The 21166-nt window shown below is 44.3% G+C and overlaps 1 protein-coding gene across 5 annotated transcripts in view; it reads left to right on the forward strand.

The window, feature by feature from the left end:
• The window catches only part of LOC127003249 (protein transport protein Sec24A-like), a 31187-nt gene extending 10665 nt beyond the window's left edge, over positions 1-20522 (forward strand). For 4 of the 5 annotated variants that reach the window (XM_050869656.1, XM_050869655.1, XM_050869657.1 and 1 more), the window contains 13 exons: positions 1206-1262; positions 1977-3520; positions 3797-3949; positions 4288-4449; positions 4928-5039; positions 5695-5894; positions 7005-7175; positions 7425-7627; positions 9746-9930; positions 10886-11172; positions 11562-11723; positions 12873-13156; positions 17624-20522. In XM_050869656.1, the coding sequence (XP_050725613.1) occupies positions 1206-1262; positions 1977-3520; positions 3797-3949; positions 4288-4449; positions 4928-5039; positions 5695-5894; positions 7005-7175; positions 7425-7627; positions 9746-9930; positions 10886-11172; positions 11562-11723; positions 12873-13156; positions 17624-17735 (3632 nt within the window). In that variant the 3' untranslated portion in view covers positions 17736-20522. The remainder of the gene's footprint in view (positions 1-1205; positions 1263-1976; positions 3521-3796; positions 3950-4287; positions 4450-4927; positions 5040-5694; positions 5895-7004; positions 7176-7424; positions 7628-9745; positions 9931-10885; positions 11173-11561; positions 11724-12872; positions 13157-17623) is intronic. The other variant, XM_050869659.1, reaches the window with a different exon arrangement.
• Positions 20523-21166: the final 644 nt, after the last annotated feature.

Here is a 21166-nt window from a genome sequence, read left to right on the forward strand (position 1 = left end):
TGTACTTGGCTAGGCATGCTAGGCAGGACAAAATTATCGGTTTTAGCAATTACTGTTCCCTTCTTCCTTAGTGTTTTCTTACCTCCAGGGTTGGACACTTTTGTTCGGCACCAGTTGCCATACAGTTACATTTGTATTCTTCATTATTAACAGATTTTCCTCGTGGTTCATTTGCTGTATGATTTCCAATATTTTCTCCCCCTGAAGATGTCATTGCAAAAGATATAAGTTATATTTACGATATTCTCACATAAAACTGGCCTGTTGCTACTCCTTACTCCCTGTTATTTGGTTACCTCTTCTCACCATGAACACCAAGTTTACTGTGGGAGAAAGGTTTGATGTCTGATTGTCGAGATTCATAAAGATTCACACTGATGACTCAAGCAATGGATATATCAACAGATCCTTGTGCTACTTGACATTTAATTTTCCTCTTTGTCACCAAAGTGAGTCATCCTTCCTGAGTCTGGGCTGGAGTGTTTAGTTGTTTTTTATCAACATCCTGTAACTTTGGTCGTAATGTTACTGAGATGGTCCCTTGTACTCCTGTGGGTTTTTCTCTTTCTGTGTGACCTCATCCTGTACATAGCAGCTGCTCTCATGTGTGTAGCTAGTGCAGGTGTTGTTAAAGTACTGCCTTGATATCCCAAGAGGTAGTGAAACAGGTTTGTGAGGGTATCCAATTCTGTCTATAGGTTAATAAACAATGCCGTGTATTGTTGGCAATTATGGCTACTAAAACAGTTTATATAGAAATTAACTTTGTCCAGAGTCATCCTCTTTTTGTTTTTACTTGACAATGATGAAAATAACTGTGAAGAGTGCTGCGTGAGCTTGGGGTATCAGGGTAGAAAACTTTAAGAAGCGCTGAGCTAGTGTAAGCTTGATGGTTTGTCTCATGCTTCTTGTAGGCCGAATAATTGGTGTTTAGTCTTAATTCTTAATCCCTAAGCTTTACATGTATATATGCTTTTTTATCATTTGTCTTGAGTTGTTATAGAAGTACCATTACTGTATACTCCCTTTCTGAGTTATTTTTAGTGTTCAACATATGTGTACTTTCCTTCTTGTGCCTTATTATCTTTCCCTTTTGTAAGTAGCATAGTGCCTCTTCTCACCTCTGCTTTATTGTGCATCATACTTAAGCGTTACCTTCCTCTTGTTGCTCCTCTTGAATGGTTACTTATGTTGAATCTCCACAGAGTCGCTCTCTAACCAGTCCTCCCGCCAGCCCTCCCCATGTCCCCCCCAAGGGCTGAGTAAGTGTTGCCTGCTTGTGTGTGTGCGCATAAATTTTTCATCCTTTTTTTCTCCTCAGTTCACTCCTTATGTAAGATAATTTGTAAAGCACTTTTTTGTCTGTTGCTTATTCTGATGGATATGTCTCATAATCGAAACAATGCTTGCATGTTGTATAATACGTTTTAATTTTGAGTTTCTTCGTGTATATATATCTTTTAGTGTGTGTAACTCTCACCACATCCCCGCCTCAGCCCTGGAATTGGAGTCATAACTAATCGTGTTTATGCCAGCTTGTGGCTCTGTAAATGTCTAGGTCTGATCAGTGAAAGATATTATCAGTTTGCATGGCCTTGTTTACTCTGTACCATCTCTAACTGATAACTTGCAATCATTTATCTTTGTCTTCACTCTCTCTTTCTCTCACACACACACACACACACACACACACACACACAAAACACACACACACACACACACACACACACACACACACACACACACACACACAAAACACACACACACACACACACACACACACACATACACACACACACACACACACACACACACACACACACACACACACACACACACAACACAACAACACAACACAACACACACACAATACACACATGCTGGTTATTGTTGGAAATGGGGTCACAGGTGATGTCAGATACACTGTATATATGTGGTGCATGTAAGAGTTGCTGACGTGAGTGTGGTGTTTGCAGGTGTAAATGAAGGCCAGAGACATGATGTGAGGAGGTCCCCACGAGAGTCCCCTAGGATGTCCCCAGTGCCCAGTAAAATGGGGCAACAGGCTACTCCACAGCCTCACCCCAGCTCACAGCCATCGGCCGCTCCACCACAGCAGCCACAGCAACCACCCTCGCTCAGCAACTCAGTGGGTGGTGATGCTACCCTCAGCACACCCAAGCCAGCCAGTGTGAGCCACCCTTCACCCACGCCAAACTCATGGAACACCACCAACACCACCACCACCAACTCTATCCAGTCCATTCCTGCTGCCTCAGCTGCCAACTCTGTGCCCTTCTCTGGGGCTCCTCCCTCCTCTGCTGCCCCCCATAACCCCCCCACCCCCTCCACAGCTGCCCCCATGACACCCAGCTCACAGGCAGGTCCACCCAGAATCACCCCCATGGCTCCCCCCAGACCCCAGCAACCTGCTGGCCCTCCACCTCCTGTTTCCTCCATAGGCACAACCTCAGCATTCCCCAGAGGTCTGCCGGCCGGGCCTCAGGGAGTCCCCCCCAGACCTGTGCCCCCTGGTATGAGTCAGCCCCCATCAGGCCCCTTTGGCCCCACAGCCCCTTCCCCCATGGCAGCTAGCAGGCCAACACTTGGGCCTCCCCCAACCTCAGCAAGTGGTATGTCCCCCAGGCCAGGTCTTCCTCCAACAACTTCCGCCACACTCCCGCCCCCATCCACTTCAGGTTATGGTCTGCCTCCCACTTCCACCATTGGTCCCCCTCCTACTTCTTCTGTTGGTCCTTCACCCGCCTCTCCATATGGGCCACCACCCACCTCATCAGCAGCCGGTCCACCGCCTACATCATCCTACAGGCCGCCCCCCACGTCATCCTATGGCCAGCCGCCAACGTTGTCAGCTGTTGGTCCACCCCCCACATCTTCCTATGGCCCATCACCCACCTCTCCCTATGGGCCACCCCCCACCTCATCTGCAATGGGTCCACCACCAGCCTCATCTCATAGACCACTCCCTCCCACATCCTATGGCCAGCCTCCCACCTCATCCCATGGTCCACCTCCCACCTCACCGTATGGGCAGCCCCCCACCTCATCATACAGCCAGCCCCCCACTTCATCTTATGGCCAGCCCCCCACATCAACTGCCATGAGGCCACCCCCCACCTCTCCCTATGGCCAGCCTTCCCCCCAGGGCGGCTTTCCCCAGCCTTCCCCAGCTGGCGGGTCCATGCCCCGTTACCCCAGCCAGCAGTTCAGCCAGGGCAGCATGAACCAGCTGTCCCAACAACTCGGGGGTTTGTCGGTGACCAAGGATGGCTGGAACAAGTCCTGGGGCACGCACCAAATAGACCTGCTGCAGCAGAGACATGTGGTGCCCCCAGGAGGCATTGTGCCCCCCAAGCCCGTGCTGGCCCAGGAATACCTCCCCAACTGCTCCCCAGACATCTTCCGCTGCACACTCACCAAGGTTCCGGAGAACAAGGGTGTCCTGCAGAAGTCAAAGCTGCCCTTCGGCCTCCTCATCCATCCCTTCAGAGACCTTGAGGTAAGTACTGCTGCCCCGGCTGTCCTCTGATGGCTCACCTCTACCAGTCACACTTCTCTTACCTACTTAATCCTCCTCTTTGTTTTCTTACCATTGTGATCATTTACCCTGCAACACTCAAAGGAAATGTGTCATATATACTAATCAAATGTCAATTGTTCAGCAAAAAATTGTCAAGTGACCTAAGAAAGAAAAGGAACATAATGAGCATGACAGTATCGTCTAGACATTCTTCAGCTGTTTAGATACACACACTAATGTTCTTCCTTGCTGCAGCACCTTCCTGTGGTGAGCTGCAACACCATCGTGCGGTGTCGATCGTGCCGCACCTACATCAACCCCTTCGTGGTGTTCAAGGGGGAGCGCCGCTGGGAGTGCAACCTTTGCTTCAGGGTCAATGAGCTGCCGGAAGAGTTCCAGTACGACCCTGTAAGTTACCTTTTACTCAAGGGGAGTCCCTAGAGGTTGCTCCAGCTGTGCAGATATGTATCTTAAGCATATTGACATGTTTTGGCAAGCTTTTTTGAGATTATTTGAGATAGAAGTTTATTTTAAAAATGTGGAGTTATGGTATACTCTCACTTTGAAATGTTTGGGAAGGGATAACAGATCAGGTTTTCTTTCTGAGAGGGGAAAATAAGTAGTTTTGGGGGGACGTTATGAAATGTTTCAAGGGAAAGTAAGATCAGGTTCATGGGAATTATTCACATTCATTATAGGGAAATAAAGAGAAAAGTCCCTGTAACACTCCCCCTCCCTCCCCACAGGTGAGTCGGACTTACGGCGACCCATCTCGGCGGCCTGAGGTGCGCGAGGCAACCATAGAGTTCATAGCCCCGCAGGAATACATGCTGCGGCCACCCCAGCCTGCCTCCTACATCTGGCTGCTGGACGTGACTCGCCAGGCTGTGGACACAGGCTACCTCAAGGTGAGATTGTACTGCCAAGAACACTGGGTTGGTGGGGGCCATTTTCCTTGAGGCATCAGAAAAATCTGCTTATGCTCTGGATACTAGCAAGTTGTATTTGTATGACTTGATATATCTTCATTGCTGGCCTTCTGTCTGATTAATTATTTGTTTGCTGCATCTCACTGCCATTTGGTTTTGATTTATTAGATTGAACAGTGGATTGATATCCTAATTTAGTGCACTGCTTTTCCTCTCACTTATGTGTTGTTTCTCAAGTCTGGACCTCCTGTAGTTTACCTAAATGTAATGGTTGTGAAGACTGGGGTGGTCAAGAGAAAATGGATGAATAATGGTAAATAAAATTGGGTATGTTGACAGGCCATTGAAGTATGTCAAAGGAAGGTGTTCAATCCAGTATAGGTATGATAAAAGGTTTCCTGTACCCTCATGGAAGCCCTTGGCTGAGGTGATGAGCAATGGCTGTGTGTGTCTTCAGGTGGTGTGTGATACCCTGCTGAACCAGCTGGACAAGATCCCAGGTGACCGGCGCACAATGGTTGGCTTCATCACCTTCTCCAACAGCGTGCAATTCTACCTCATGGGGGAAGGTACGTCTTGCCACACCACTTCATCTACCTGATACATCAAATTTTTTTTTTTACATAGAGGAAGCAGCTTAAGGTCAAAAACAATAAGTCCACTAAGTGCTAGCCTTCTTAAAGTAAATATAATTGTTTGTCCAGAAGAGTTTGTTTACAAGCTTCAGTTGTGATTTCTATCTGGTGAGGTTGATAAGACATGCATTACTGAAAATCAGGTGTTATGTAAGTGTAATTCCCAGCCTCCTCACAGAACTCCTTTCTCTCCCTTGCTGCCTCACACAGCCTCTGTGAAATCTGACTCATTCACACAGCCTCCTCAGAACTTCCTTCACTTGCTCCCATTCTTAGGTTCTTCCATTTCTTGCTGTCACATTCTCCTCCACTCCCTAGCTTCTCCAAACACACACAACCACCTTAATACTACCAACACTTCCTTGCTCCCCCATAGACAATCCCTTCACAGTATCTGTATTTACTCGCACTATCACTAGGCCTCCTCTCACAACCTCTTCCACTTCCTTGATTCTCCCACACACACAACCTCCTGACAGACCTCCTGCACCTCCTTGCTCCCTATACACACAACCCCAGCCTGCATGGTACCATCTCCATTTCCTTGTCTCCACCACAAAGCTGCCTCACACAACTTCTCCCACCACAGAACAGAAAAATGTGCAGATGTTGGAGGTGGGAGAGGTGGAGGACATGTTTGTGCCCAACCCAGAGGACCTGCTGGTGAACCTGGAGCAGAGCCGGCCACTGGTGGAGGACTTGCTTACCATGCTGCCTGATGCCCATGCCTCGGCCTGCCACACACAGTCGGCTCTCGGCGCTGCTCTTCAAGCTGCCTACAAACTCCTGGTGGGTGTCGGGAATCAAAGTTCTTTATTTTTTATTTTCATATATTTATTTTCATGTTCAGCCTACAGCACTTTGGTCTGCGGTCTTGTTTTTCTAAGCGTGATGAGTCCTAGAAATTCTTCATCACTGCATATTTTTCCTGTTTGAATTAGAAGGACTAAGACAGAGTACTTCTTATGTCTCATCAGGCAAGTTATAGAACTCTAAGGAAATATATAACAAAAATTCTACATGGTATGGACTCTCCTCTTCATTGTTTTATTAATTATTTATCATCATTTTAAAAGGAGGCAGACCAAAGTTATACAAAAAATGCACACAGCTCACAACTTTAAAGAACATAAGAACATAAGAACACAGGAGTCTGCAAGAGGCCGGTAGGCCTGTACAAGGCAGCTGAAACAATAAAATTGCTGGTACTGTTGGAGCTTGCTCATCAGTATCTGATTTAATCCTTACATTATGGCGATCGTATATATAAGAGCGCTATCACACACCCCACCCATACGGTGATCATATATATAATCATCACACTCTACGCTCCCTACTTTTCAAATATACCACCAGTTCTTGACTCAGAAGAATGGTGGAGGCATCTGGCATCCTTACACACACTCATTCGTCTCCAGCCTACCGAAGGCCACAGATCATTTTCCACTTTTGTTTGGAATACGTGTCATGTCTCGTGATGTGTCAAGCAGTTCCTCTGCTCCGGGCGGAAGTAGAACGTGGGCGAATCAAAGTGACAGTGACTCTGACGACTGCTATGGGAAAGAGAGTGGGAGCGAGTGGGGTGCTTCCACGCGACGCGTCACGGCCACAAGAAAATGCGCAATATTTTTGGCTGTCATAACTTTTTTATTATTATTAGGAGGGAAGTTTTATTACACCACCATATATACTAGATAAATATACAATTATTGCAAAGAAGAAAGACACCATTTCCACCTCTTTTAAATGTCTAAATTTTCCCCATGCACAGCATACAGAGAAATATATCACCACCCGTACTGTAAGGGTTAAATGAAAACTTTTAAAAAAATGATATTATAAGGAATTATTCAAAGTTCTTCTGGCAGCAAATAGTGATGTGTTGTCCTTTCCCCTCAGAGCCCTGTTGGCGGCCGCATCACCATCATGACCACCACCCTGCCCACAGTGGGTCCCGGCGCCCTCAAGCCCCGTGAGGACCCCAACCAGCGGGCCGGCAAGGACATCCAGAACATGGGCCCCGCCACTGACTTCTACAAAAAGCTGGCTCTTGACTGCTCTGGCCAGCAGGTGTGTGTGTGTGTGCATTTGTGTTTGTGTGAGTGTGGGTAGGTGGGTGTGTGTGTGTGTGCATGCATATGAAATTGTGTGTGTACATACAAGCATGGATGGGTGGGTGTGCATGTGTGTGGGTGCATGTAAGGTCATGGCCACATGCTAATGATGTTTTCTGGATGTTTATATAACTTTGATTTTTGTATAAACCATAGTAAGCTTCACCACCACAACTGTCAGTAGCAAAAAGTTATTGTCCTCCAGATTGCGGTGGATCTGTTTACCCTCAACTCGCAGTATGTCGACCTTGCCACCTTATCAGGGATCAGCAAGTTCTCTGGCGGCTGCATCCACCACTTCCCGAATTTCCACGTGGCACGAAACCCAGCCGGTTATGGGCCCTTTGTGTCCTGCCTGAATCGCTACATCACCAGGAAGATTGGCTTTGAGGCAGTCCTCAGGATCAGGTGAGACCATGGCTAGTAACTGGCAAGCTTCAGAAACACTCATCTTGGCCAGCTGTTTTATATTCTTTTATAGTGTTTCTATACAGAAGTTGGTGGGTAGGTCTGATCTGACTTAAGGCAGGTGATGACAGGGGTCCTCCTGCACATATGGTATGTCCAATAGCTTTGAAATGTTAGTATGTTGTTTGTTGGTGTAAATGTATGATATTCTGTGAATTTCATGAAGTTTGGGTGAAGTTTAGGGGAGACTCAAAGTTTTTTTTTTTTTTTCCCGTTAATCACTTTGAAAAAAATATCATAAAATTTTGTTTACATATCTACATTTTGCATATATAAAATTTTTGATTTTTGTTTTGTCTTCAAAAAAAGAATTGCAATTGTTTTTTCACTTATAATTTTCTCCACTCTGTGTCCCGTTTTCTTTACATTTTTTTTTAAATTTTATAAATACGAAAAATTGGCCTTTAGTTGTAGTTTTAACTGGTACCTAACAAAAGTTGGTCAGATGTTTTACCATTTTTGTGAAATTTTTTTAAGTGTAAAAACCACTTTTTGAGATATTGGCTCCTAAAGATTTTTTTCCATTTCATCCTTGTCTTGCCATTAGTATTTATCTGATTGGCATGAAATTTTCACATATGATTGTGTATACCTTGTTGACTTCCTGGAGAATGATGAGGCACCTGGTCCCCCTTTATAAAAAAGTATTAATCACTCAAAGGTGAAGGTGTCAGAAGGTCAAGGTGTTCCTGCACGACCGTACTGGGCACTTCTGTCTCTCGAACAGTGTTTGTAGCTGAGAAAGTGACACAGTGATGAAAGTTTTGCTTGTATCAGGCTCAGGGTTCACACCTATGTGAAGATCCTGTTGTTGAAGCTGAAGTGATGCCTCATATGGCAATGTAGCTGATTTTTCAGTTGGTGGTGATGTAGGTGGTGGTGGAGAAGGGTATGATGAGGTACTTGATGGTGTAGGGAGTGGCGAAACAGATGGTGGTGGTGGTGAGCGGCGCATAGCGAGAGTGAGTGGGGCAGCATCATGACTCGCTTCATAAGCTTCTACACTGATCTCTTGCTGGTTTTCTGAGTCTTGGCCACTCTATCTTGCTCCATAAGCCCTCTTTATGTTGATGACTTGCTTTCTGGTCGCCTGGCGCTTCTACATCATTTGTAAGGACGTTTTTTTGGCTGGAGTGCAGAGGAAAATACTGTGCACCCTTCCTGTCAATGTCTTGGTAGGGACTGGCATCTCCTCAAGTGACTCACACCCTCCCGGCAATCTGGCACGAGAGAGGGATGACAGATGACAAAATTTATGGAGAAAAAAAATATTCTAATGCGATTTTTATGTACATACAAGCACTGAATGATACCGCGTGTGTTTGCGTGCGAGTCCAGCTATGACGCAACAGTGTGGGACATTTAAAAATGGCCTCCAGGGAGGAGGGGTTTTAATTATACGAAAACAAACCTCACCACTTGGCAATTTAGGCTATCCCAGCCATGCTGAGCGAAAAACACGTACTCGTCCGATTATAAATATATTCGTCAAAAAATACCCTGTAGCCACCTGCCTTAAGCTTGCTCAACCTAATACCTAGGTTTTGGTACATTGTGGAGTGAGTGTGTGTACATTCGTGTATGGAAAAATCAAATCCAAGTGAAAAGGCATCATACTTTACTCTGAAATTAAGTCTTTGTCTTTGAAATAGAAATAAATCTTCCCCCTCATTTTTTAGCTGCATGATACAATGGTCATTGCCAAGGCTTCATGAAATGATAGGGCATTCAAGTAAACTTTAGTTCATGTGCTGCTCAATAGAATAGCTATGAGAGTGTAGCTTGAAGTATATAAAATTGAAGCTGTTAAAGCCAGTGGACAAAATTTTCTATTCTCTCTAAGCAGGGATAGAGAGGTGTGAGGAGGATCCCGGGGTTGTTCCTCTTCACAACACTAGTGGTTTTAAGTGTTAGTAAGCCCTGCTATGTTGCCTGTTAATGTCAGTTTTTAGCCCTGTTTAATCCTTACCTTTCTCAAGCTTTCTGTCATCATCATCATCAACCTTTCTTTTCTATTTCCTCATCAACTCACCGTCACTCATTATTCCGCCTCGACAGAGCAACGAGAGGTTTGGCGATCACAAACTTCCATGGTAACTTCTTTGTGCGGTCAACGGACTTGCTCTCGCTGCCGAACATCAACCCCGATGCTGGGTTCGGCATGCAGGTCAACATTGAGGAGCCGCTGCATAACATCCGCACAGCTTGCTTCCAGTCGGCCCTCCTCTATACATCTAGCAAAGGTGAGTGGAGGAGGTAATGCTCTGGGAAGAAGGGTATGCTCACAAATTTGTATACACCCTTCCACTTCTTTTTTCCCAAGGTAATGGGTTCTCATCCATTGTAGGCTCTAGGGCCAATAGGACAGAGATGAGCACTGAAGTCATGCACAGTTGTATGCCCTCAGTTTGACGTTTACTTTCCAGTTAGTGCTCATAGTAGGATAGATGCCACTGAAATATTGTGCCTAGGTATGAAAATGAAACTGTCAAGGTATAGGTTTGTACTCATAGGAGTTTATATCAGACATGGCACTCCTAGTTCAACCCAGGAGTCAAGTCATCCTCTCACCAGACAACAGGTCAGAAGTCAAGAAACATTACTCCACCAGTCACCCTTCCAACCCAACATCCTAGTGTTTAATTCATATGCCTCTTTTATTTTTCCGTGATATGAATACTAATTGGCATAATAGTTGTGAATTGGTAAACCTATCGTTGTGAAGAGTGATGTAGTATGTGTGAGAAGAGCCTCTAGGAATAGAGGGGTGGATTGGTTCATGGAGGTTCCTAGAGGGGTGGATTGGTTCATGGAGGTAGAAATGGTTTGCTCAAGAAAATGTGTGAGTTGTCTACCAAGAATATACAGCAATAGTTCAACATATTTTTTGTCATAATTGTGTAAAGACCTATTAAATGGAACACAGTTATGGAAGTTGTTTTAATTATAAAAAAAAGTGATGTATTATGCAAAATTACTTGAGTTACAAACTGAATACCTGCAGTCTTGGATCTACGGTACTTAATTTCCAAAGCCTGATGGTCTGATTGTCATGACCATCTCACACACCCAGTTGAAGTGTCCAGGGTTTGAGTTTTCCCTCAGGGAAGAGACAATTTGAGTGGGTCTTCTTTTACAGTGCAGCCCTTGTTTAACGAGGAGATTAGATATGAATATTATTGGACTGTGTCTCTGCAGGTGAACGCAGAATCCGGGTGCACACCCTGTGCCTGCCAGTGAGCCCCAACCAGCATGAGGTGGTGACTGCTGCAGACCAGGAAGCTGTGGTGGGGCTGCTGGTGAAGATGGGCGTCGACCGCTGCCTCACCTCTTCCCTCTCTGACGCTCGCGATGCCCTTGTCAATGCCACAGTGGATGCTCTATCAGCCTACAGGGTGGGCCTGTCCCACCCTGGCCATGGCACGCTGGAGGCTCCACCAGCCCTGCAACAGCTGCCACTCCTGGTGCTGTCTGTCATGAAGTCCGTAAGTATCCTAGGGGCATGGGAAGTTTTGTCAGGCACCACAGGCATTTGGATTTCAATGGTTTTAGTGGTGTAGCACCATGCCATGGTAGTCCTTCTCGCCTCCCCATGCTGTCCATTTTTCAAGTTAGGATCTCTCAACTCCACCATGCTTAGTCTTCGGTAAAAAGTTATGAATTTTTATTTAAAAGTAACAGTGAAGCTCATTGTAGTATGGAGCAGTGCTAAAAATGCCTCTGCCACTTCTGTCACCTGATAAATTTTAAACCAGTACAGTTACATGGTGTTATATGAGCTATACAACTGTCTGAACATGTATTTAATATATGTGGTAGAAGCTGTGCAATTGTCAAGGAAACTAATCTGGAGCCTCTACCCTCCACCACCAAGGTTGCCTTCCGAGGGGGCCTTAGCACCAAGCTGGACGACCGCCTGTTTGCCATGTGCCAGTTCAAATCCCTGCCCCTGCGCCAGCTGATGACCATGGTGTACCCTGACCTGTACCCGGTGCACCTCCTCTCTGAGAAGGGCGGCCTCAACTTGGATGACCAGGTGGGACAGGGCTGGAAAAATAGGTTGGGGCATGTAAGTGAACAGTTCAGACAAGGAATCATTGCCTGCCGGGGTGTTCTTCAAGGTGAGCAGCACCAGTAAGAAGTAAGGCAGTGCAGGATGTGTTCCAATTAATACACATCTTTCTAATCAGGCTCATGTCAGGAATATAAATTCTCAGGAAAATTGAACCTAAGCATAAATATTAGACACCATGAACATCATCAAGCATCTCTATATCCAAGCTAAGTTTTCTTGGGTATTTTTTCCTGATGGGCACAAAGTGGACTAGGGTTTTCTAATTGGCCCATATACTCCAAGGGATTTCGTGACATGATTGGACTCGGCAAATCTTTCAATGGTACCAGAGTTAGTGGTGTGGTTCTTTGTTCTGAAGAGCCCCAGGACTCTTAGAAGTATCAGCTAAGGCAATGCTGTCTAAACTTTTTTGCCTATTGTACCCTTTATTATTTTCTCCCACTGTTATGTACCCCCCATGGCTGATTAAACTCAATTATATTTATATTATATTATATTTAGGTACACGTACATTACTCGTCTTTCCTAGGTACCCGTCCCTCCCTCTCTCTTTTCCTCCATAGAACATGGGAAGTTTCTGGTGTGTGTGTGTGTGTGTGTGTGTGTTCGTTCATCATCTTGTCACATACCCCTTTGATCTATGCTGCAGACCCCAGTTTGGACAACACTGAGCTAAGGTGCCTGTTTATTTTCATGCTTGTTTTATATGTTGATTTACCTTTTACCCCATGTCAAGTTAATCCTGCACCATGTACTCAGGTTTGTGTTGTCAAGGAGCAAGTAGGACTGACTGACAATCATTTCCTTACAGGATAATGATTAGTAATTGTAAATTATTACATGTACTGTTCATAATTTTTACTAAGAGAACTAAATTGCCTCATTATTGAAGAGGCTTATGACTGACCTTTCAAGTAGCATACACGTGTGGTATTTTCTCAGTAGTCCAGTTAGTACTCACATCAAAGTGATGAGATATTACTTCAACAATATTTATTTATTTATTTATTTTTTATACCCAAGCTGTCACCTGTCAGTTGTGTCTCCAGTAGTAATTTAAATATTGTATTTAAATTCATGAATTACCCTAATCCTGAGTCCCATTCACAGGTAATTCCTCAGCCTGGCCGCCTACACCTTTCAGCAGAACGCCTGGAGAGGTGTGGAGCGTACCTCATGGACGCCGGCCACACCATCTTCATATACATTCGGTGTGGCATCTCTTCAGTGTGGGTGGAGAACACGCTGGGTGTGCCGAGCTATGCCGTGATACCACAGCCTCTATATGAAGACCCTCTGCCGCAGCTTGACACCAACGAGTCACAGCTGCTGAGGAACTTTGTCGCTCACCTACAGAGGAGCAAGCCTTATGCAGCGCCCATCGTTGTCCTCAAGTAAGTGGCTGCCTCCCTCTTGGTGCGTGAAAGAAACAGGGCCGGGTCTGCCAATTTGTATGCACCATTACAATTAGTATCTTGTCAGGGGAAAAACATACACTGGAATATAAAGTTAATGCTTCAAGATAAAGTATTGTCAACTTCACAAGTTTAATAAGTCCTTTTTAATAGTGTATAATTTTTATATCATCTCAGTTTGCATTTTTCCTTTTTTTCCCTGATGCTGGTTACAACAATCCGGGACTTTCAAGACTGTGTACAAGTTGAGGGCAGCACAATATCGTGTTCCTCTGGCCAGAGCTGCTTCTTTAAAAAGAGTTTTGGTGCAGAATATCATTACATTTCAGTCAAATAATGAAAAAACAAGCTAGAGCAGAGATGAAAGCTTTGCTTACCTAGCTTTCTTATGAAACAAAGCATGGTAGGAAAAATTTGGCAAAACCAGGCAACTCCAGCTTCTTTCTGTCTTTATATAAAGCTGATGCAAAGATGAGTAAAATCAGACTTCCAGTGATTGTGATCCATACCAGTGTATTAACTAAGCACTTGTTTTTTGTTTTTTAGGAAAATATATTTAGAAGAGATGTTGGCTTGTAATACCCCCGACACTGTCTGTCAGGTGAGAGCAGTAAAGTGTTATTTGGAACAGTGGCAGAGAGGCAGCTGTGTAGTACTAAACCAGCAGTATTTCCTCACTCAAAATACCGACTCCTGCTGGAGGCAGTTTTCAGTAACCACACAGTTGTCTTTCTGACAGTGTTCTATATAAAGTAAACGAGTCACTGCTCTTGCTGGTGGATGGTGTCTGGGATCTTACATGCCAACATGAATTATAGATATATTTGCACCAAAAACAAATGACACCATCATCATCATCATTTAATGTCCATTTATTCCCTATGGTGGGGTTGGACGGGATATGAGCCTCCTCCACTGTTGCCGGTCGATACCCATTTCTTCCGTGATGTTCAGCCTCCTCATATCTTCCTCCACCACCTTTCTCCACGTCTTCCTTGGCCTTCCTGGTGGTCTTCTGCCCTCTACCTCAAAGTTCAGTGCACGTCTCAGGATGTGTTGTTCTCCTCACATGTCCAAACCACCTTAATCTGGTCTTACTCAGCAACTCCTTCAGGCCCTCCAGGCCACTCCTCACCACTTAATTTTAAATTCCGTCTTGCCATCTGATTGCCATCAAATATCTAAGCATTCTCACATCACATCGTATCAATAGTGCTTCCAGCTGTTTCGTTGTAGCCCAAGTCTCTGCCCCATACAGGAGCACCGATCTCTCACACGCTCTGTACACCTGTGCTCTGCTGCCAAGTGGGCTATTCTGATTCACTAATAAGCTTGCCAGTTCCCTCCAGCTCTTCCAAGCACAAGCTATCCTCCCTCTCACTGCAGCTTCTGCTCCTCCTTCACACCGTATGACATCCCCAAGGTAGCAGAAGCTGTCCACTACCTCTACAGGGTCTTCACCCATCCACACTTGCCTCACTTCCACCTCTATCCATCCTCCCCTAACACAAGTCGGACAACGGAAGTCTACACCAGCTCTACGCACATCTCTTACACCCGAACATCTCTGATGACACCACCTTTCACATCCTGCACACCACACTGAATTCTCTCTCACCCCTCTTCCACAGCAACCACATGGATATCTCCCACTCTCCATTCTCCATTCCATGGAAAATGTTTAATTAATAGATTAGTATGAATCACATATCAGCGAAAGCTTGGTTTTAGTTGCTGGTTTAAACCAATCCCTATGTTTGTGTGTTGTCTGCAAATATCCATAATTTCATATTGATTTATATAGCAGGCACTTTATACTTTTGGCAGACACTGTACTAAGCAAGCACTTGAAAAATAGCATAGGAGAGGTATTGATTTTCCCTGTGCTCTGGTTAGAGGAACAGACAGGCACGGTGCTGCCCCCACAATCAGTTTGGAAAGTCCCCCTTTGAATTAGTGTGAACAAAATGACAAATGCACCTCAAAAGTAGATCTAGTTTGAGTGTTCACGCACCATCATTGTTTGATGTTTTAGTCATCATACACATATTTCCTCCCTCTTCCCCTAGAGGCAGGGTGGCAAATCAGAGAATTTAGATCATAAATAAAAACATCTGAGGGAGAGGCCCAGTGCTCATGTTTTTGGTTCTTTTAACACAAGTGCTACATATACTTTGTCCTCAAAAAGTCTCTAAGGCTGTTTCATACAGCAGAGGCAATGCCTGCATCTGCACTTATGTTTGAAAGCACCTGCCTCTGCATTTCAATTTTAGACAGTGCAAGTGAAAACTGCCCACCACCCTCATAAAGGTGGAAGAAGGTAGAAGGATAGGAAGGTGGAATGAAACTGTTGGGAAAACAAGGTCAACCATTGGAGGGAAGGAAAGAGAGAAAAAAAAGGCTGGAGGAAAAGGGAGAGGAAAGATGAGGAAGTAAACATGAGGGAGAAGAACGAAGGGGCCATCAATATCTGCATCCAACCAGGAAAAGGCATGCACAACTAATCACATTGAAATCAACCAGGGTACTAAATGAATTTTCTTTGTTGAGATGCACAGGCTGCAGGCTTAGCCCACATCATGTGAAGACATGCATTGCACGCTGTACCCCTTGACTGCTATGCGCAGATGCAGGCCCACGAGCGGCCCAAGGGGAGCCTGTACTGAATTTTGCCCTCACCGTGTGTAAGATTAGATATAAAAGTCATAAATTTGCGTCGGTTCGCGCTTCCACCCTCCACCCTCTCAAGCAAAAGTGAGAAAGGCTGCAAGGAAGTTGAAGGGTAAAAGGGCAGCTGGTATCTGTAACATCAGTGCAGAGCTGCTGAAAGTTGGGGGTGAAGCCATGATCCATGGGTTGCATGCAGTGTTGTCTGCCGTGTGGCAGTCTGGTGCCATTCCTCTTGACTAGAAAAGGGGGTTGGTTGTCCCTGTCTGGAAAGAGAAAGGGGACAGAGAGGACTGCAACAATTACTGCAGCATTACACTGCTCAGTTTGCCGGGCAAAGTGCTCACTATTCTGCCACTAATGTGAATTCGATCTCATCTACTAAAGTTTCCGAGACCTGAGCAATTTGGGTTCACATCTGGTAGGTCAACAGTTGACTGGATCCTCGCACTTCACACCTTGTGGAACATCTACTTGAATTTTTTCTCAGCCTTTGCCGATCCTAAGAAGGCATTTGACTCAGTGCATTGTGTGTCACTCTGGGATGCTTTGCAGGTTCATGGGAAACCTGCTTGGATTATCGACCTGATGACTGGCCTTCACTCTGGGACAGGGTGCTGTTAAGTGTTGGGGAAGTATTTTCAGCTTCTTCCCTGTTAATTCAGTTTTTCAAGGGTGCATCTGTACTCCATCACTTTTCAACATTTGCATGGACTGGAAATTAGGCAAAGTTGTTGATCAAAGTCATTTTGTAGCATCTATCAACAACATCAAGGTCACTGACCTTATTTTTCCTGATGATGCTGTACTTGTGTAATCACTGGAGGTCCTGGTGATGGCTCACAAAGTGCTACATGAGGAGGCGAAGCCTCTGGGACTGAAGGGTTCCTGGGCCAAAGTCAAGGTCCAGTCATTTGGAATTTTGCTGGATGACAGTTCAGTCTGTTCATGCATGTGGTGAGGATGTCGAGGTCACCAAAAGCTTTACATACCTTGGCAGTGTAGTTCATAACAATGGTGGGTCTGGCCAAAAAGTCAATAGACGGATTGGCCTGGCCCACGATATTATGGACTCGCTCAACACAAGTACATGGGGTTGTCAATATATAGCAGGCAGACAAAGATTTGAATCTTCAGGGCATTTGTGCTCCCTGTGTCGTTGTATGGCTGTGAGACATGGACATTGAATAGTGACTTGGAAAGGTGTGTCAGTGCCTTTGGTCCCAAGTGCCTCTGCAGGATCATGGGGTATCACTGGAATGACTTTGTGTCGAACCAGTGACTACTTAATGAAACAGAATCAAGGCCTGTTACCAGCTTAGTCCATGAACCCCAACTCTGGCTGTATTGGCAAGTGGCACGGTTCCCAGACATCAATCCTACTTATAAGGTTGTCTCTGTCGAAGAAAACAGTGAGTGGAGGAGACCAAGGGGTTAACCCATTTAACTCATCGATGCAAGTCTGCTGATCCTTTGGAAGAGTAGCTGTGTGGAGGCTTGCTTAAGGGAACCACTTGGGGGTGCAGGTGGCGAATGAGTGAAGCGACGCGGCCTGTGACATATGCATCCCGTTACTTAATTAGTGAATATGCAACTCAATAGAACTCTCTCTGCATCACACTGTTCAGCTGCTCAACATCTACTTCTAAAATTTAGATGTCTTTCACAAAATGCAGTGTAATATGGAGACATACTTGTAATTACCATGACTCATTCTTATACCATTAGATTCTCCTGCTTATTACAACACTTTGCATCACCTCTCCATTTCCCCCACAGAGAGGACAACCCAGCCAGGATGCTCTTCATCCAATACTTGGTGGATGACAGGACTGAGGGCTCACACTCCTATGTGGAATTCCTACAGTTTTTAAAGACTCAAGTGAAATAAATGTGTAATATTTTTTTAATGTTTAGGAATAGAAAAGTGAATTTTGTGTGGAAACTATGGTGAATGGGTGACCAGATTTTGGGGAGAATTGTTTGGTTCCTAAGGTGTCAACCCTGTTTTATATTTTAGTCTCCAAGCCAAGGTTTCCTGTGATCACTATATAGGCACACAACTTTTGGTACCAGGGTGTAAGTAGAGCCTGTCAGTGAGATGGCTTGATCTGCAATGTCCTTCTTTCATACCAGTCTAGCTTTTGTATATGATTTTTTGTTTATGTAGTAGTTTGTGCTGAGTGAGAATGGGTGAAAGAGTGTGTGTGAGAGGGAGAATGAGAAAGAGATGCTAGTTTGTTGGTAGTGAAAGGCACATATTTGCTATAACTATTGAGGACACAGTAATGTCAAACACCCTCTTATCATACGAGCTTTTGTCAGAAATAGTTTGACACTTGGTGTGAGTGTTGGAACGGAGTGAGTGTGCGAGTGAATGTGTGTCATCTGGTCACGTTGGAGCTGCTTAGAAGGTAGTGGGGTCAGACCAGGGAGTTGACACGCCATTCAGAAACATTGTGAAGGAGGCCTATACCAGTTTTAAATGAAAGTTGAATTTGTTTGAAATAAAGTAATTTCTATTTACAAGTCTTGCTTGTCCACAAATGCTATAGATGAATTATACATTATATAAAAGAAATATATATACATGCGTTGCTCAATAATCTTGTTTATATATGAAAGTGTATGTTAGGACTTTGCTCTGCTCTCTGTTTGGGACGTGCCTCACCCTGGTGGTCCGAGGCCGTGCAGCAGGGCTCCCGTGTGTCCTGCTGTGCGGCGCAGAGGTGGCAAGGAGCACTCATGGGGGCCAGCGGGGGTTAACATTTTCACTTGTTTTGTAACTTTGTGAGGAAAACTTGCCCTGTCCGTGTTAGGTTAAACTACTATTCCAGTCAAGGTTATATATGATTGCTTTGTGGTTGTTTGAGATTCCCATCAAGGTGGCTGTGGTTTTCTCAGCCAGTGTAATACTGGGGTGGCAGCAGACTATACATAACACACACAAAACACTGTAAGGATGTATATATGCTGTACATAATGCCCCATTGCTCCAGTGCTGGTGGTATCGTGTGTCTGAGATTATGTGCACAAGTCACATCTGAATATGTGATGTTTGGTCTGTGCTGAAGGAAGCCCTTATTTACAGTGGCTTGAAGGGTGTTCTTGTAACTTTTTCTGCCATGCAACAACATTGTGCCAATTATAAAATTTACCTCATGAGGCATCTATTTTGGTTAAAACTTGAAGAAAAGAATACAATGAACATCTAAAAGATCTTTTGTCAAATAAGAACTTTCATCAAATGTAGATAGAATGTTTATCCATCTTGGTAGTGCAATCTGAACTTTGGACTAATGGAGATTAGGTCAATATTAGCAATTAAATAAAATGTTGATATAAATCATTCAGTAACAATGTAAGACAGAGGACCTTTTTTTCTCTTTATAGTGAAGACTAATTCTATAGCCTTGGAAATTGTTATTCAGGATTTCTATAGGCGTAAGCCCTGATAAACTTGGTAGCTCTTGGAAACTTTGATGATATTTGTGTTAGTCCAAAGTACATATTAAGAGGTTTTATAAACATGAATACACATACTGTTGCTGACTTTACTGTATTCAGAGAGAAGTTTTATTCTGTGAAATGTATCTTGTCTAGGACTTCAAATTTATAAACCATTTCAAGAGTAATTTTATAATAGGTGAAGTTACTTGCATATACAGTGTATACCTAAATCTACTGAGTTTATACCTATATTTTATCCTCACAGAGAGTTGCGTTATGGGACGGCACATTCATGTGTACGTACTTCCATTCCGTCTCATTTTGTATTCCCTTTCAACATTTGAGCTTAACACAAGCTTTAGTGCCTACTGAATGCCATAAAATGCCAACAGCTCGGATGAAGACTAGACAATGTGCTTACTTCATCACACTCACTGACTTAAGATGAATCTGTAAGTGCATGATTTCCTCTTGACCAAACTGGCTTTGTCTTAGTGTATGCCGAGGAACTTTCATGTCACTGACTCAACTCCACCTGCTGTGTTAAGACGCTGCAGCACCCACCACTTGTTTGCTCATCACAGAGTTCCTTCATCCTGTGTGTGACAGTGTATAAATTGGTGACTTCACTCCCAAAATTTTACATATTATTAAAGCAACTTAGGTGTACTTCTGAAATGGACAGTGAAGAACAATGCCAAGCTGCAGCAAGTACAAGCAGTGCAGATTGTACCTGTGATAAATTTGAGGCTGAATAGATACAGTGATGAAGGTAACTCCCAGTACCAGAAAACATGAATTTGTTTACCACTAAATATATGCAATGATTGAAACTAGTCAAGAGGCATTGTAAAAGAAGTAATAATTGATAAAACTCCATGACAGCAACAATCAGCAAGGTGGATGGTGCATGGCAGTGTTAATTAAAATACCACAGTTTGTATGTTGAGGCTGTCAGTGTGGGCCAAAGTGGAAGGTGTGGAGCAGGCAGAGGTTATTTTGGGGGTGAGGATGGAGCTGATGAAAACTTGGTAATGCCTTGAGCTATCCAGGAATTTTCAAACCGCAAAATGTGCATGCTTGTTATTAGTACTATTATCATTATTATTATTATCATTATCATGATCATCATTATCATTAACATGGTATGGCCAAGCACTGGAGCATAGGTGGTCACTGTACATTTCCAAGGTGAGCGAGGGAAGAGCACAATAAAATGTTATGAATCCTTCCCACTTTTGTTGCCCCTTCACAGACACACTAAGTTCCTCTTCCCCTCTGCCTCCACACCACACTCTCCAAGATAACAACTCATCCCAGAAGTGCTTTATCTGCCTCCCATTATTTGCCACTTAAGGTAAAATGTAAAGTCAAGAGCAGCTGCGTGTAGCTTCGGTGCTCATTTCTGTTCTGTTGGCCCTTTGAGCATGTTATGGGAGAGAACCCTAACCTGACACGGCCAGCGTAACATTCGGGTTACCACACATTACCTCCTCCAAGTACCCATTTATCTACCATCCTGAAAGGAAGAATGAACAGCAGGGTGGGCTGCATGCTACCTACCCAGGCCGGGATTCGAACTGGCCACCAATTCGTAGTTAGGGACGCTAACCACTGCACTGCGGAGGTGAAACATTGCTAGGAAGGAAATGTGCAACAAACTGATTAGAAAATGCTGCATTGACACTTCCCCAAGAAATTGCTAGGCTTCATGAAGGGTATGTTTGATAATGCGCAAATCCTTGCAATTTATATTTATCAGGAAAGATAACAATATGCTGTGAAAAACCTCACTGAGGTATAAAAAATAAACCATTTTATGAAAGATCACATATAAACGAGCTCAGTTTATGAAAGTTCATATATAAACGA

Source organism: Eriocheir sinensis, chromosome 25 (genome assembly GCF_024679095.1).
Source record: "Eriocheir sinensis breed Jianghai 21 chromosome 25, ASM2467909v1, whole genome shotgun sequence".
Classification (NCBI taxonomy): domain Eukaryota; kingdom Metazoa; phylum Arthropoda; class Malacostraca; order Decapoda; family Varunidae; genus Eriocheir; species Eriocheir sinensis.